We start from the raw sequence: 14,902 nt of genomic DNA, 5'->3' as shown, positions 1-14,902 counted from the left end.
ATATTGTCAATATGTATCACTATTAACCACAATCAGTACTTAATTCAGATTTTTTTAGTTTTTAATCTAAGTAATGTCCTTCACTACTCCAGGGTCCCATTTAGAAGAACACACTGTGTTTAGTTGTCCTATCTTCTTGGGCTCTTTGGCTGTGACAGTTTCTCTTGAGTTTCCATGTTTTTAATGACATTGACAGTTTTGAGGAGTAGTGGTTACATTGTAGAATACCCCTTATTTGTAAGTTCTTTTTTTTTATTTGAAATTTTTGCAAGTGTGATATTTGTGCATCTTGTATCAAAATCAGCTCAATTAAAAGGTTCTTTGTTATTTTTAGGGAAAGAAATAGTGGTTTATAACCTCTAGCAAAAATTTCCTGTAGAGCTATGGTTCTCAACCGTAGTTGGGGGTAGGGGGCATTCCCCCTGCTCCCAGTGGACATTTGGTGATGTTTGGAGACCTCTTCTGGGTGAAAGGGGAGGCTGCTGGCCTCTAGTGGGTGGAGGCCAGGGATGCTGTTAACATCCTACCATTCATAGCACAGCCCCCCACAGCAAAGGTTATCCAGCCCCAATGCCAGTTGTGCCAAGACAGAAATACTGTCCTAAAATGATGAATTCTAAGAAATCATTGTGCAGTTATAATTTAAAGGGATGGATGTATTTGTATGTGGTCTGTCCTTTCCTGTTATGCTGCGTATCATGTGCATCTTTGAGCTTGATCCCTGGCCTTTCCTGTGCGCTGATCGGGTACTAGCCTGCCCTGTTAGGTACAGAATGGAAGCGTTCCTGTTCCAGGGGGGGCTGCTTCTGCCCCACATATGGAGAGTGTGGTGGGCTTTCCTCCTTTAAAGTCACCTCAGAGCCTGAGAGGAAAAGTGATTATTTTCCAAAATAAAAGAACCTTAGAAGAATGCCTAAACTTTGTGCAAGAACTTCAGAAAAACTTTGAATTTTGGCAGATGTCTGTAATGTCTGGATTAACAGGAGGCAGCTAGATGGTCAGATCTGATTTGCTTCATTCTGTTGCAGTGTCAGACGTGTAGACTCTGGAAAACTCCACTGCCCACTGGTGAGAACAAGCGTGAAAAAAGCAGATGCTCTCTGTGTTGCATTCTTATCACCCCTGTAACAGATTACCATGATTTAGTGACTTAAAACAATACACATTTGTTGTCTGACTGTTCTGGATATCAGCAGTCTGCAATGGGCCTTGCTGAGTGAAATGAAGGTGTTGGAGGGGCTATGTCCTTTCAGAGGTTCTGGTGGAGAACATTGCCTTGCCTTTTCCTGTTTCTAGAGGTTCCCACAGTCCTTGGCTTATTGCCCCTTCCATTTTCAAAGCCAGCAATGGCCAGTTGGTTTTTCTGAGTCTTCTGCCTTCCTCTTCCACACTTAAGGATTTGTGATTGCATTTAACCCACCTGGATAATCCGGAATACTCTCTATTTTAAAGTCAGCTGATGAGCAGCCATAATTCCATAGGCAACCTTAATTTCCCCTTTGCTATCTAAAATAGCATATTCACAGGTCCCAGGGATTAGGGTGTCTTTGGTCTTACTATGAAAATAGTTTTGACCTCAAAGATCCCTCAAAAGGATTGGTGGGGAGGGGGGAGGGTCCTGGATTATGCTGCTCTAGGAAAAATATTACTTGAATGGGTGAGTTAGGGAAAAGGAGAAGGAACTGACTGGCATTTGTGAAGCACCTACTGTGTGCCAAGTAATATGTCAGGGATTCAACCTACATTTTATTGTTTGATAACTGTAATGTTGGACCAGTTACTTAACTTCTCAGCCTTACTTTCTCAGCTGCAATGGCAAATTGGGGATAACAGTATTTACCTCCTGGAATTTTGGGGACATTCATTGAGAAAACAAATGAGAAGTGCCCAGTGCATGGCATTTGGAAGGCACTGATATTTATTACTTTTCTATGTTCTCTATACTTTTTTCATTCTTTTTATTGATTTGAGAGAGAGTGGGGGGGAGGAAGGTAGAGAGAGGGGAAAGGAGAGAGAGAAGAGAAGCACTGACCCATTGTTCCACTTAGTTCCATTTAGTTGTGTACTCATTAGTTGCTTCTTATATGTGCCCTGACTGGGGATCAAACCTGCAACATGCTGGGATGATGCTTTATCCACTGAGCCACCCTCAACGTGCTGGGATGATGCTTTATCCACTGAGCCACCCGGCCAGGGCTTCTATGTTCTCTATGCTTTGATAAAAAATTCTTGATAGTTTGTCTCATGTTTCATCTTTTGATATAGTTGACTTTTCTTTTTCTAAGAAGTTTTTCTCTTTCTTATGAGCAGTTAAATTTATTTGTTTTTTAAATGACCAATCTTAAGGTTAGGTTATCATTAAACGATTGCTATACATAATTTTATTTCAAACGTAGTTACATTTAGTTTTATTTTTGGAACTTTAGGAAGCAGGTTGGGTTTTTATGGAGCAGTCAGAATTATAGGTATTACTTACAGAGTAATAAGAGATATAATTTTAACTTTTGGTGGGAGTAGTATAAATGTCATATGTATTATTAATTATTCAGATGAGTAATTCTATTTGTCACTGCTTGATCTTCCCTGGAGATGATGCAAAATATCTAAACTAGTGAAAAAAATGGAAGCTATTTTTTTAGATTAATAAATACAATAAAGATAGCTTTTGAATTGCCACCCCCTCTGGGGGCAGGCCCAGCCCTGTGTTATGTTCTTCCTGTCTCCACCTATCAGGGTGCCATTTATTGGTCTTTCTCACTATCTGTGATGTTGCTCATTACATTTTGTGCTTTACTACTATTTTATTTATAATCTCTGCATAGTTTCCCATACCATGTCTGGCACATAGTAGGTGTACAGTAAGTGCTTATTGAAAAAACTTCTGAGAGTTTAGTAAATGGGAAAACCAATTTAGTAAAATACTACATGCTATATGGTTTCATTGATATAAAATCCTAATAAATGCAAACAAATCTGATCAGTAAATAATAGTTGCCTGGGAATAGGCAGGGTGCAGGAGTGGAATTCAAAGGGGTGCACAGAAATCTTTGGGATATTAGATTTGCTTATTGTCTTTTTTTTTTTATTTTTCTGAGGTGAGAAGCAGGGAGACAGAGAAACAGATTCCTGCATGTGCTCAACTGGGATCCACCCGGCATGCCCACTAGGGGGCGATGCTCTGCCCATCTGGGGCGTTGCTTCATTGGAACTGAAGCCATTCTAGCTCCTGAGGCAGAGGTCATGGAGCCATCCTCAGTACCCGGGCCAACTTTGCTCCAGTGGAGCCTTGGCTGTGGGAGGGGAAGAGAGAGACAGAGAGAAAGGAGAAGGGGAAAGGTGGAGAAGCAGTTGGACACTTCTCCTGTGTGCCCTGGCCGGGAATCAAACCTGGGACTTCCACATGGCAGGTCGACACTTTACCGCTGAGCCAACTGGCCAGGCCCTTACTTATTGTCTTTATTGGGCTGATGGCTTCACTGGTGTTTATGTATGTCAGACTTCATCTGACTTTATATGCTATGCACAATTTATTATACATCCTTGGTACCTTCATAAAGGTATAAAGAAGAGACACAGAAATGAGGGGAGGACTTTGTTTTAGCCTGGCTTAAAGTAGTACCTAGCGGATGGGACCCTAGGAGTGGCCCAGCATGAGTCATGTGTTCTATTCTGGACCAACAACTGGGGATTCAGGGGTGGGCAGAGTCTAGAAGAGCCCCAATATATGTGTTTAGAGGTGGGAAAGGGTCATTTCTTATCCGAGGGTAGGAGTGTGCTGGGCTGATAACTGCAGATCTTCACCTTCAAAGTGAAAAGGACACCTTGGCCGTGTTGACATCTGTTACTGGGCTACTGCAGAAGTAAAAGTGACTTACAACTGAATGGTTGTTGGAGATACTGGAGAAGACAGTTAGACAGTTTCTGGCTAAGAATAGTTGTATTTAAGTCTCTAAGGTCTGGGGGATAAATGGTGACAGAAGGAGACTTGACTTGAGATGGTAAACACACACTACAGTGAACAGATGATGTGTGGAATCGTGCATGTGAAATCTGTATAGTTTTGTTAACCAGTGTCACCTCAATAAATTCAATAAAAAGGGAAAAACCCCCAAATCTCTAAGGCCTAATAGTAGCGCACTCTTATGAATTGTCTGTATCTCAAGTCATACTTTCTACTCATCTTGATTTCCCTTACTGTAAATCGTTATTAGAAGAAAGGATATTAAATGGATACAACCATACCAAATAATATTAGTTGGCTGGAAACATAACTTTCTTATGTTTGGCCAGGCCTGGTCACATGCTTTCCTTCCAGAATGAGGAACCCTCACTGAGACTATACAGTCTGAATGTTGGAGGGGAACAGTTTCCCACAGAAATCTAGCATACTAGAGCAGTAGAAGGTGTATCAGTCAGGTTAGACAAGGTTTTGCTGCAGTGACAAGCAACACCCAAATCTCAGTGGCTTAGTAGACAGATGTCACCAAAGTTTGTTTCTCATTCATGCACAGTCTTCTGGGGCCTCGGGCAGCTCTCCAGGGCAGTCGCTCTCCAGCTGGTGGCTTAGCTTACCCAGCTTGTTCCATCTTTTGGTGTCTCCGTAGCACAATTCCATGAAAGGCTCAGTGGGAAAAGGTAAGTGTGCTCTGGTCTGGAAATAACACTTGTCACCTGCCCTCAGTCTGTTGGCCAGAGCTGGCCAGAGCCAGAGCCAGGGTGGAGAGGGGAGGGGGGATTGTAATCTTTCCCATGCGCCTGGGTGAGAGATGAACTGAACATCGTGAGCATGGGATGGGCAGCCACACAGAACGAGGACTACACCCGGTGCCCACACCATGGCTTACCACAGCCTGCCTTTAGGACCTCGTCTTGTCAGACCCTTCCCTTACACCCCTCCTGTCTATATCTGAGCTGGGGGAATGCTGAGTACAAGAACTGTGCTTGGTCAACATTTAGACCTTACAGTGCTGGGGACCCAAGGACTGAGAAACAGTCACGTGATATTCTTTAGCATTTCTGAACAGTGAAGGGGACGAAGTACTTGGCAAAGATTATATTTCCCAAACTTAGATCTTTACACGGTTTAAAAATGTTTCCTTGACGAGGTGGGAAAGTCTGACATCTGTACCTAAGTTCTGACTTCATTCATATTCTCTGTCAGTAGTAAAGATAAAATGTAGGCAAGGAATGAATTCTTTTGGGGTGGTCTTAAAATAAAATCAAAACAGAAGATGGCACAGTGACTGTGGAACAGTATAGAAGATCCTCAAAAAAAAAAAGAAAAACGAAATCACCGTGGGATCCAGCAATTCCAGTTCTGGGTGTACCCTCTGGAGAAGTGAAAGCCAGGCTGAGAGGTGTCCGCATTCTGTGCAGGGCAGCATTACTCACAGTAGCCAAGAGGTGGGAGTGACCCAGCTGTCCATCCATAGATGAGTAGGTAAACAAAAGGCTCTGTACACACACAATGGACTATGATTCAGACTTTAGAAGGAAAGAAATTCTGACACATGCTATGACATGGATTAACCTTGAGGCCGTTATGCTAAATAAAACGAGTCAGGAACAAAATGATATGACACGATTCCCCTTTTATAAGGTACCTGAAACAAACTCATAGACAGAAAGTAGAGTGCTTGTTGCCAGGGGCAGGGGTTGGGGTAGAGTGGAGTTATAGTTTAAAGGGTATGGAGTTTCAGTCTTGCAAGATGAGAAGAGTTCTGGAGGTGGATAGGCTGATGGTTGCACAATATAAATGAACTTGAGGTCACTGAACTGTGCATTTAAAAATGGTTAAGATGGTAAATTTTATGTTATACATATTTTACTACAATAGAAATGAGTAAATAACCCCTGCCCCCTGAAAGCTTACATATTTTGTTTTCAATATAGGTTGGTCACCAAATTTCCCAGTGCTTCATGGGATTAGCAGATCAAAAACCAGAGTGGCTAAGTGTGCCAGGGGACCACACTGTCCCCTGAAAGGTACTCGGGTTCTAGCCAGGGTGGCTGCATTGGAACTGGGCTTCAGCCCATCTCTCCATTTCTTTGTACAGTTGTATAGTCTTGCTGTCATCATCCATTAGGTGCAAAAGGCACTCACTGTCTAAATTCATACCCACTTTTGTTTCCTCTTTGGGAAAGTACATAACTGAAGAGTCGAGGGCCCTTCCATTTACATTTTAGAGCCTGCAGTTTAGACAGACTGTTTCTCTCTTTGTGAGTGGTTGCCATTCTTTTCTTTTGCCTTGTAAGTATTTGTTTTATTCTTAGCACTTTTTTGAAGTGGTTACATGGTGTGTTGAGATTCCTTTTAAGCTTTATTTTGAGTGATGACAAATTAAACGGCTGCGTTTTCCGGTGATGATGTTTATGTGATTAATTTACCTTGGGCTTTCAGTCCAGCGGAGGGTGGTGGGGGTGTGTGAATTTTTGGGCAGTTTTTGGAGATGTGCTGGCTAGTAGTGATTTTCCATTGTGGAAGCTTTTCCTTGAGAGCTTCACATAGTCTTCTCGGCTAGTAGAAGGGAGAGAGTCTTCATTGCCAACACCATTTCTAAATATAAACTTCTTATTTAAACAGGCTGTTAGAACTTCCCTTGGAAAGTTCATTAGTGAAAGCAGAGCTTTTAGGCACTCTGTAAGTGATCCTGCTTCCCTTACTTTGTATGGACGATGTCAGGGGTCACATTCAGAAAATAGTGTCATGTGCGATGGCCCACGGTTTACATGAGGCCAGACGTCTTGAGTGTTAGAGGGTCCAGAGTTTAGGACTACTGACTTCTCCCTTTCTCATGACTAGTTCTTGCCAACTGTCTGCCTTCAGAGTTCTTCAAATGTTACAGTTTCCTGTCCTCAGCATGGTTTTATTTGTAAAAGAAATAAAAAAAGCCAAGGTTATTGTTTCATTCGTTTCTTTGTCAAAATCAATGGAGAAACAGATTGGTGAATCTTGACTATTTGGGTTTTCAGTTGAGTCAGCCATAGCTAGGTTGTCAATGGGAAATTCATTTACCCTCATTCATTCATTCATGCAGTTGCCTTCACTGGATATTCTGTGTGGGGATGTAAAATAAAGGCTTGGTTTGAAGTTACAGTGGTCCCTCATCTATTATGGGGGTTAGGTTCCAGAACACCCCACGATAGGTGAAAATCCACAAAATAGTGAACTTATATTTATTTTATTATTTATATATATCTTAAGGCTTTATAAACCGTCCCCACACTCTTATAAACCTTTCCCACACTGTTATTAACCATTCCCACATTATTATAAATACTTCCTATGCTCTTAAACACTTTCTACACTCTTAAACCTATGTAATTTTAACAACATATAAAATTCTATATGGGTACTCACCAGTGAATGGACTACAGCTTGAATGATGAGATGGTGATGAATTAGCTGTGCAGTACTGATGATGATGAAAGTGATGACGATGAGATGAATGTACTGCACAGCCAAGAAGAGCATTACTGCTAATCTGCTGTACGCTATGTATTTTATCTTGATTTAATATTCTTTTAATATAATTAATATTTTTATATTGTTTTCAATTTTTTAGGCTAGAAAATGCTTATTTTACCGCAAAAATAATTAAAATAATATATAAAAATACCTATATACTGCAAAATCCCGTGATATAGCGAAAAACTCTACAATACAAAATTAGATACATACAGTTTAAAAATCCATGATACAGTGAGACCGCGAAAAGTGAACCATGATATGGCGAGGGACGATTATAGTGTAATGTGGCAACTGAATTGGAGACCATGATTAGGGTTCAGGGGTCAGTCTCCCTGAAATTTTCTGCAAAGTCTCTACTTTTTGTGGGGAGAGGAGTCTATAGCTTCTGTTAGGTTTTCAAGGGATGCAAGCCCTGAAACTATAAGGGGTTTTCTGAAATGCTCAGAATTGCTCTTGGGACTGTCCCCTGATTGGTGCTGTCAGCCTGCTAGGTTAGTACCTTCTGAGTATTTCAGGTGGGCCTGAGAATGCAAGTGGATAACAGGGGCCATTCTAGTCAGAAAGAAGTGAGCAGAGGGGGAAAGGGGGAGCATCGTGGACTCTTAAGACACTGAAATTTTGCAGGGTTGAATCCATTTTATTTTTGGAAGAGAACACACCGTTCTCTGATGCTTGTTGATTCCCATAATCCTGGGGAGGGGAGCCAAGAGTGTGTATTCTGGAGCTTGACTTCCTGGGTTCCGAGCCCAGCTCTGCCCCGGCGTGAGTGTGTGTCCTTCAGCAGATAACATTCAATATAATTTCTGTGTGACTCTAGGGTCCTCACATATAAAATGGGATAATAGAGTATTTGCCTCATAAGGTTGTTGTAAGGATTAAATGAGGTAACATAAAGTGCTTATGACAGCATGTAGTGCGTGGTAAGTGCTGAATCAGTACTAGCTACTATAGTGGACCTGGGAGGTTGTCCTTAGTAATGTCAAGAATAATAAAATACAGTTCCATTTAGTAGTAAGATGGACTGTTGTTTTTGTGTGCATGAGGCTGGTTGTTTTGTACCTTCAGAAAGTCACCTACCTTCAGCATTTGTCTGCTCATCAGCTGTTTCAAGTAAATTCTGGTGCCCAAACATAGTAAAAGTTGAAGGAATGCCATTACATATCCTTGTAGCAAAATAACATGGTTTGTGTTCCTGTCACAAAATGTCATGATGTTCTTCCTGTTCAACGACTGCCTGTGAGAACTGATGAGATGATCGATCTCCTTTTTGTCTTTTAGAAATACAGGGGTGGGCCTAAGTAGAGATATAGTTCTGAGTACATGAAACAGAGCTTCTTCTTGTATTATTATTTATTCATTAATTATTGTATTTATTATTATTACCTTACTTTTGCCCTTCCTTCTTGAAAATGATGTAATACTTTGGGCAGTGCAGTGAGGAAACCAAGAATGATGTAGTGAGGATTTATTTCTATCATTATTGTACCATCTCAAACGATCACCTCTCATTCTCCTTTCTTAATTTAGTCATTTTAAAAAATCATAGCTGGGGATAATCCATGGGTAATGACGAAAAAACTTATGCAATGATAAAATAGCAAAATGTTTCAAGATGTTGGAAAAATAAGATCACTAACATTCCATATTGCAGCTTAGATTTTTGAAAAAGATCTATTGGACTCACTGAAACTTTAAGGTAAATGAGTTTTTGGAAGAGCTCCAAGAAAGAGTAACTTAACTTTAAGCAAGCAGAATTGCTCAAAAAAGAAACTCTAAACTATTATTAGATCCAGGGGACACTGGGAGTTAATCACACTTGTGATAAACCATCTGAAGAAAGTAATGTGAAGGAAAAATTAACCTGTGAAATACTTATTGCAGTGTTATTTTTTAACATAGGGAAAATAACCTAATAGAGTAATAGGTTGATTTGGCACAGTATAACCCAAATCTTTTGTCATGATTTAAAGTTATAGTTTCAGAAAGTCTAATATAGGAGAAATACAGTCGTGATATAAAACTAAATTTAGTTTATACACAGTGTAAATAAAGTCAGCTGTGTGAAATAAATACTGAGAACCAATTCTGGCAGCTAATACACAAAGTGATAATAGGTTTTTTTTTTATGGGTGATGACAAGATTTATGATATTTAAATTTAATTATCTGTCTGTTTATCTTCTAAATTCTGTAACTGACCTGCATTATTTTATAAACAAAACAAATCTTTTTATGATGTTGAAGCTAATATTCTTTTTAATTAAGGTTTAGTAAGATATTATTTACATATCATAAATCCATCCGATTGAAGTATCCCATTCAGGTTTCTAGTGTATTCACCACAATTCTTCAACTATCTCCATAATCAATTTTAGAACATTTTTATCACCCCGAAAAGAAGTTCTGTACCCATTACCGATCTCTCTGTTTCTCCCTACCCTACAATCCTAGGCAACCACTGCTCTTATTTCTGTCTGTGGGTTCGCCTATTCTCGACATTTCAAGTAAGTGGAATTACACACATGTGGTCCTTTGCGACTGGCTTCTTTCACTCGGCCTAATGTTTCCAAGGCAAAGCAGATCACTCTCGCACTTTTGTTTGCTCAATTTATTTGGAAATCATATGAACCCTTATTAATAATGTGGTGTGATGTGTTTCTTTTCCTTCTAGAATTGGTTCCTTCAATTATGAGCAACTTGCTGAATCCGGATGCCATTTTCTCAAACAACGAGATGAGCCTGTCAGACATTGAGATCTATGGCTTTGATTATGACTACACCTTGGTGTTCTATTCAAAGCACCTCCACACATTGATATTCAGTGCTGCTCGGGACCTTCTCATTAATGAACACCGGGTAAGAGTGCAGGGACATTTCAGTCTCCCTTCCTTGTCACGTAGACATTGAAGAACAGCTATGAGCTGACCTGGCCTCATGCCTGACACAGAGATGATGGCGTTTAGGAAACTGTGGCTGAATGAATGAGTATGTTTTGTTCCATTCCACATGACCCTGATCTGAAAGATAATTTTCTTAATTACTTTATTGAGATATGATTGACAGGTAAAAAGCTGTACATATTTAATGTAAGCATTTCCATGAGTTTGGGGATAAAGTATACACCTGTGAAACAATCACCCCCATTAAGGCCATAAACTGTCCACCACCTCCCAAAGTTTCCTCCTGACCCTTTATTATTATTATTATTATTATTAATTGTTATTTGGGTGTGTGCTAGAACACTTCACATGAAATCTACCCTCTTAGCAATTTTTAGGTGTATAGTACAATATTGGCTATAGGTATCGTGCTGTGTAATAGAGCTTTGGAACTTACCATCTTGCATAACTGGAACTTGGTATCCAGAAGACTGTTTTTTTTTATGCCTACGTGCCTATTAGTAGAGATTCACTTGCAGATGTTGATACTGTCATTTCTCGCAGAGCAGTGATATATAGCTTCTCCCAAAGTCTGAGGAAATGGCAGTCTGTTGAGTTCTGGTTAGAAGGAATTCTTCAAATGATAGGCACTGTGTGTTGTACTGGTTTCAGTTTATAATAACCAGTGTTGTGGCTAGACCAGCCTGTGTGGTTCTTATTATGATTGCAAGACACCCTTTTGCAGTAACCATCAGAAAATGTCTAAAAGATACAGGCTTATGCTTTATAAGATCTGGAAATTACACTGTGTATCTGGGGCCACACAGCAAGGTGGAGGGTAGAGAGGGCATGTGTGCATGGGCCTGGGGTTCTGCTTTTATTAGGGTTGACGGTGGGGGGCCTACAGTGTTTGGGTTCATTTTTTTAAATTGAGAGACAGGGAGGCAGAGACAGACTCCTACATGCACCCCAACTGGGATCCACTTGGCAAGCCCCCTGCTGGGTGATGCTCTGCCAGTCTGGGCTGCTGCTCCATTGCTTGGCAAAAGAGCTATTTTAGCACCTGAAGTGGAGGCCATGGAGCCATCTTTAGCGCCCAGACCAACTTTGCTTCAATGGGGCCTTGGCTGCAGGAGAGGAAGAGAGAGAGAGAGAAAGGAGAGGGGGAGGGGTGGAGAAACAGATGGGTGCTTTTTCTGTGTGCCCTGGCTGGGAATCAAACCTGGCACTTCCACATGCTGGACTGATGCTCTACTGCTGAACGAGTCAGCCAGAGCCTGGGCTCACTCTTTATTGGTGAATTTAGAACATATGAGCCAGAATTTAAAGCACAGGAAGAGAAAACAAGTAGGCCAAATGGCCATTTATTGAAATCAGCCACAATCTCTAAAACAAAGGCAGTACTGTGGGGGAGGCGGCCTGGCTCTTTATCTAGGCCTGTGGCTGGCAGCATCTCTATTCGGGATTTGCAGGGGATGCCTCCGAAATCAAACTTTAAGTCAGGCACTTGTATTACAAAAAAGAAAAATAACGTCAGGGCTTGTTCTATACAATGTTTTACTCTCATCACTGATTGGAATTGTGTTCTTTTATAAAGAAGATTTGAATGTCCTTTGATGGTATTGTTGAGATCTTAGAATGAAGAAGGAGAAAAGAAACACTCAAAGCCTAGGATGTTCTTCTGTAGTCTGGTTTGAGTACACCTTTCAGGAGCCGGGATGAGAAGTATCCTCGGGGGTCATCTGGACTGTGAGCTTGGGGAACCCCCATGGCATCCCGAGAAGTACTGCTCGAACCTCCATCTTGTTACTCTGGGAGGGGGCTCTGATTTGGGGTTCTTCCAGGAGTTAAAAATTCTGCCTTCAGAGAGCTTTCTCCATCCATCTCTTTTCTTCCTTCATTCCTTCACACAGTCCTTATCGCTCGGCTAAGTGGCTCCTCTGTCCCACACCCTGTAACAAGCAGGGAGGATAGGGATGAGAAGGGCCCAGCACTGCCCTTGGAGACCCAGCAGTCTGGTGGGGGTCAGCTGTGCAGGTGGATGAGTTATGAAGCCACATGGTGGAGGCCTCTGCAGACATATAATGGGGGAGATGTATGGAGGATGGTTGGAACAACTTTCTCTGCCCGAGAGAATTGGGGAAACATCAAAGATAGTGATATTTCAGTGGAGTCTGGAAGGAGTTTGTTAGCAAAGGTGGGCTGGGGGAGCGGAGGGGTGGCTGTGAGTAGCTTGGAAGCCTAAAACTTGACTGTTGGAGTAATAAGTAGTTGGGTGTTGTGCAGCCACTATGCTCTCCAGGGCTTCTCTTTTCCTAGGCCAGTCGTTCTTAGTTCTTCCAGCCCTTCTCATGTGGGCTCCTTTGATCACCTTGGCACCCTCCTTTGTGTGTGCTCTGGTTTGTTCCTCTCATGAGAGGCCCTGAACTGGAGATGTTACTATGGGTGGGGCCTGACTGGTGGGGAGTAGAGGGAGACCATCTCCTCCCTGGTCTGGACGTCATACTTTTATTAACACTGCCACAAATTTCCATTAGTTTTGTATCCTCACCATTTGCAGTATAATCCCTTCAGCTTTTGGTTATCAGTGGATTTAATAAGCACCTCATTTTGTTCGTATTCAAAATGCAGAAATGGTATTGGCCAAAGATAATTGACCTCTAAACCATTGGTCATCTTTCTTTAGTTATGGCCACCTTGCCAGACCTCAGCCCGTCTAGCCACTTGCCATCCAGCAACATTTCTCCATTTGTTTGAGAGACTCTCTTGTGTCTAACGGCCTCTCCCCTGCCTGTGAGGACGGAAGCAGGAGAAGAGCCAGGTGGTCCTGGCCTTGCTCTCCCCTCTGTCAGCCTACACTGCCTCTCCAGCTCCCCACTGGGAGGCTGAGCTGAAAGGCTGTGGTGTGGGTGTTGGCATTCTCATCCCAGGTCATCTTCTGTGACTCTGATGTCACTTCTGAAACTAAGGTCATTTGTAACAGCTCTGTCTGTTGTTTATCTGCAAGGTACTGAAAGCACACAGGTTCTAAAATCTGACTGCGGGGGTTTCAATCCTGGCTTTCATTTCTCATCTGCATCACAACCCTGCAAATACATAGATATTGTCTCTGTTTTTCTGTTGAGGAAACCGAGGCTTATGGAGTTAAAGCCAGTAGTTCCAAGGTTGAGGGACCAGTGGGAGGCAGAACCAGGATCTGAGCTTAGATCAGTCCATTTCCAAGGTGCACATGCTCTCTCCTTTATTCCATGTTCTTCCTTGTGGGGTTAAATAACACCTGTCATTTCTACTCTATGGGGTTATTGTTCATATGGAAATAAAATACTTATGAAGATGAAAAATTAGGGAGATAAAAATTTATGAAATTTGGGGGACAAGGGAGGTGAAATAGATGGGAGGAAAAGGTTACAGTGATTATGATTATTTTTTTATTTTTATTTTATTTATTTTTTTTTTAGAGAGGAGAGAGAGAGAGAGAGAGAGAGAGAGGGAGAGAGAAGGGGGGAGGAGCTGGAAGCATCAACTCCCATCTGTGCCTTGACCAGGCAAGCCCAGGGTTTCGAACCGGCGACCTCAGCATTTCCAGGTCGACGCTTTATCCACTGTGCCACCACAGGTCAGTGGTTATGATTAGAAAAGCTTCTAGATTTAAAATCATTGAAATTTCCTTCCCATTAGGTGTATGTGTTCCTTGATGAAAGAAATCTGCCATAACCCTAATTATATCAGGCATATTAATAGAGTCAATTATGCTTATGCAGATATTTCTGTTGCTTTGGATTTGAAAATAACTCTTCTAAGATGCATTTGGAAGTGTTGACTTTGGTGCCGTTTACCCTGCCAAAGACTTACACGCATGTGTAGAGTTGACGTTTGCTTTTGAGAAGCTCAGTCACAGAAGAGTAAGTAATCTTCCCAAAAAGTGAATGTAAATGTTTCAGCTCCTTAATTACGCTTTTTCTTTTCTTTATTTTTAACAAAAACAAGTTTTTACAAAAATAGAAATAGAAATTCCTCAGTAATAATTGTTTCTGTACCTTCATTTTATAAGTCCACTGAATGATTGAAAGGGAGTGTTTAGAAGAGCTCTTGATTTCATTTCCTAAATGCACACCCCAGGAGTGTTTCTTAGTCCTCCCTCCCTCCCTCCCTCCCTCCCTCCCTCCCTCCCTCCCTCCCTCCCTCCCTCCCTTCCTTCCTTCCTTCCTTTTCATTAAGTGAGAAGCAGGGAGTCAGAGAGACAGACTCCCACACGTGCCGAGACTGGGATCCACCTGCGATGCTCTGCACATCTGGGGTGCTACTCTATTGCTCGGCAACCGAGCTATTTTAGTGCCTGAGGTGATGCAATGGAGCCATCCTCAGTGCCTGGGTCCAACTTGCTCAAACCATTTGAGCCATGGCTGCAGGAAGGGAAGGGAGAGAGAAAAAGGATGGGGGGAGTAGAGAAGCTGATCATTGCTTTTCCTGTGTGCCCTGACCAGGAATCGAATTCAGGACATCCACATGCTGGGCCCATACTCTACTGTTGAGCCAACTGGCCAGGGCCCCCA

General features: G+C 41.8%; 1 protein-coding gene across 1 annotated transcript in view; it reads left to right on the top strand.

The window, feature by feature from the left end:
• Positions 1 to 14,902, top strand: part of NT5DC3 (5'-nucleotidase domain containing 3) — a 60,115-nt gene that overhangs the window by 4,840 nt on the left and 40,373 nt on the right. Inside the window, exon 2 of the mRNA XM_066263076.1 lies at positions 10,142 to 10,326. Coding sequence (XP_066119173.1) covers positions 10,142 to 10,326 — 185 coding nt within the window. The remainder of the gene's footprint in view (positions 1 to 10,141; positions 10,327 to 14,902) is intronic.

Source organism: Saccopteryx bilineata, chromosome 1, assembly GCF_036850765.1.
Source record: "Saccopteryx bilineata isolate mSacBil1 chromosome 1, mSacBil1_pri_phased_curated, whole genome shotgun sequence".
Lineage (NCBI taxonomy): Eukaryota > Metazoa > Chordata > Mammalia > Chiroptera > Emballonuridae > Saccopteryx > Saccopteryx bilineata.
The sequence above is the reverse complement of the archived record's forward strand: the minus strand, read 5'-3'. Positions and strand labels throughout refer to the sequence as shown.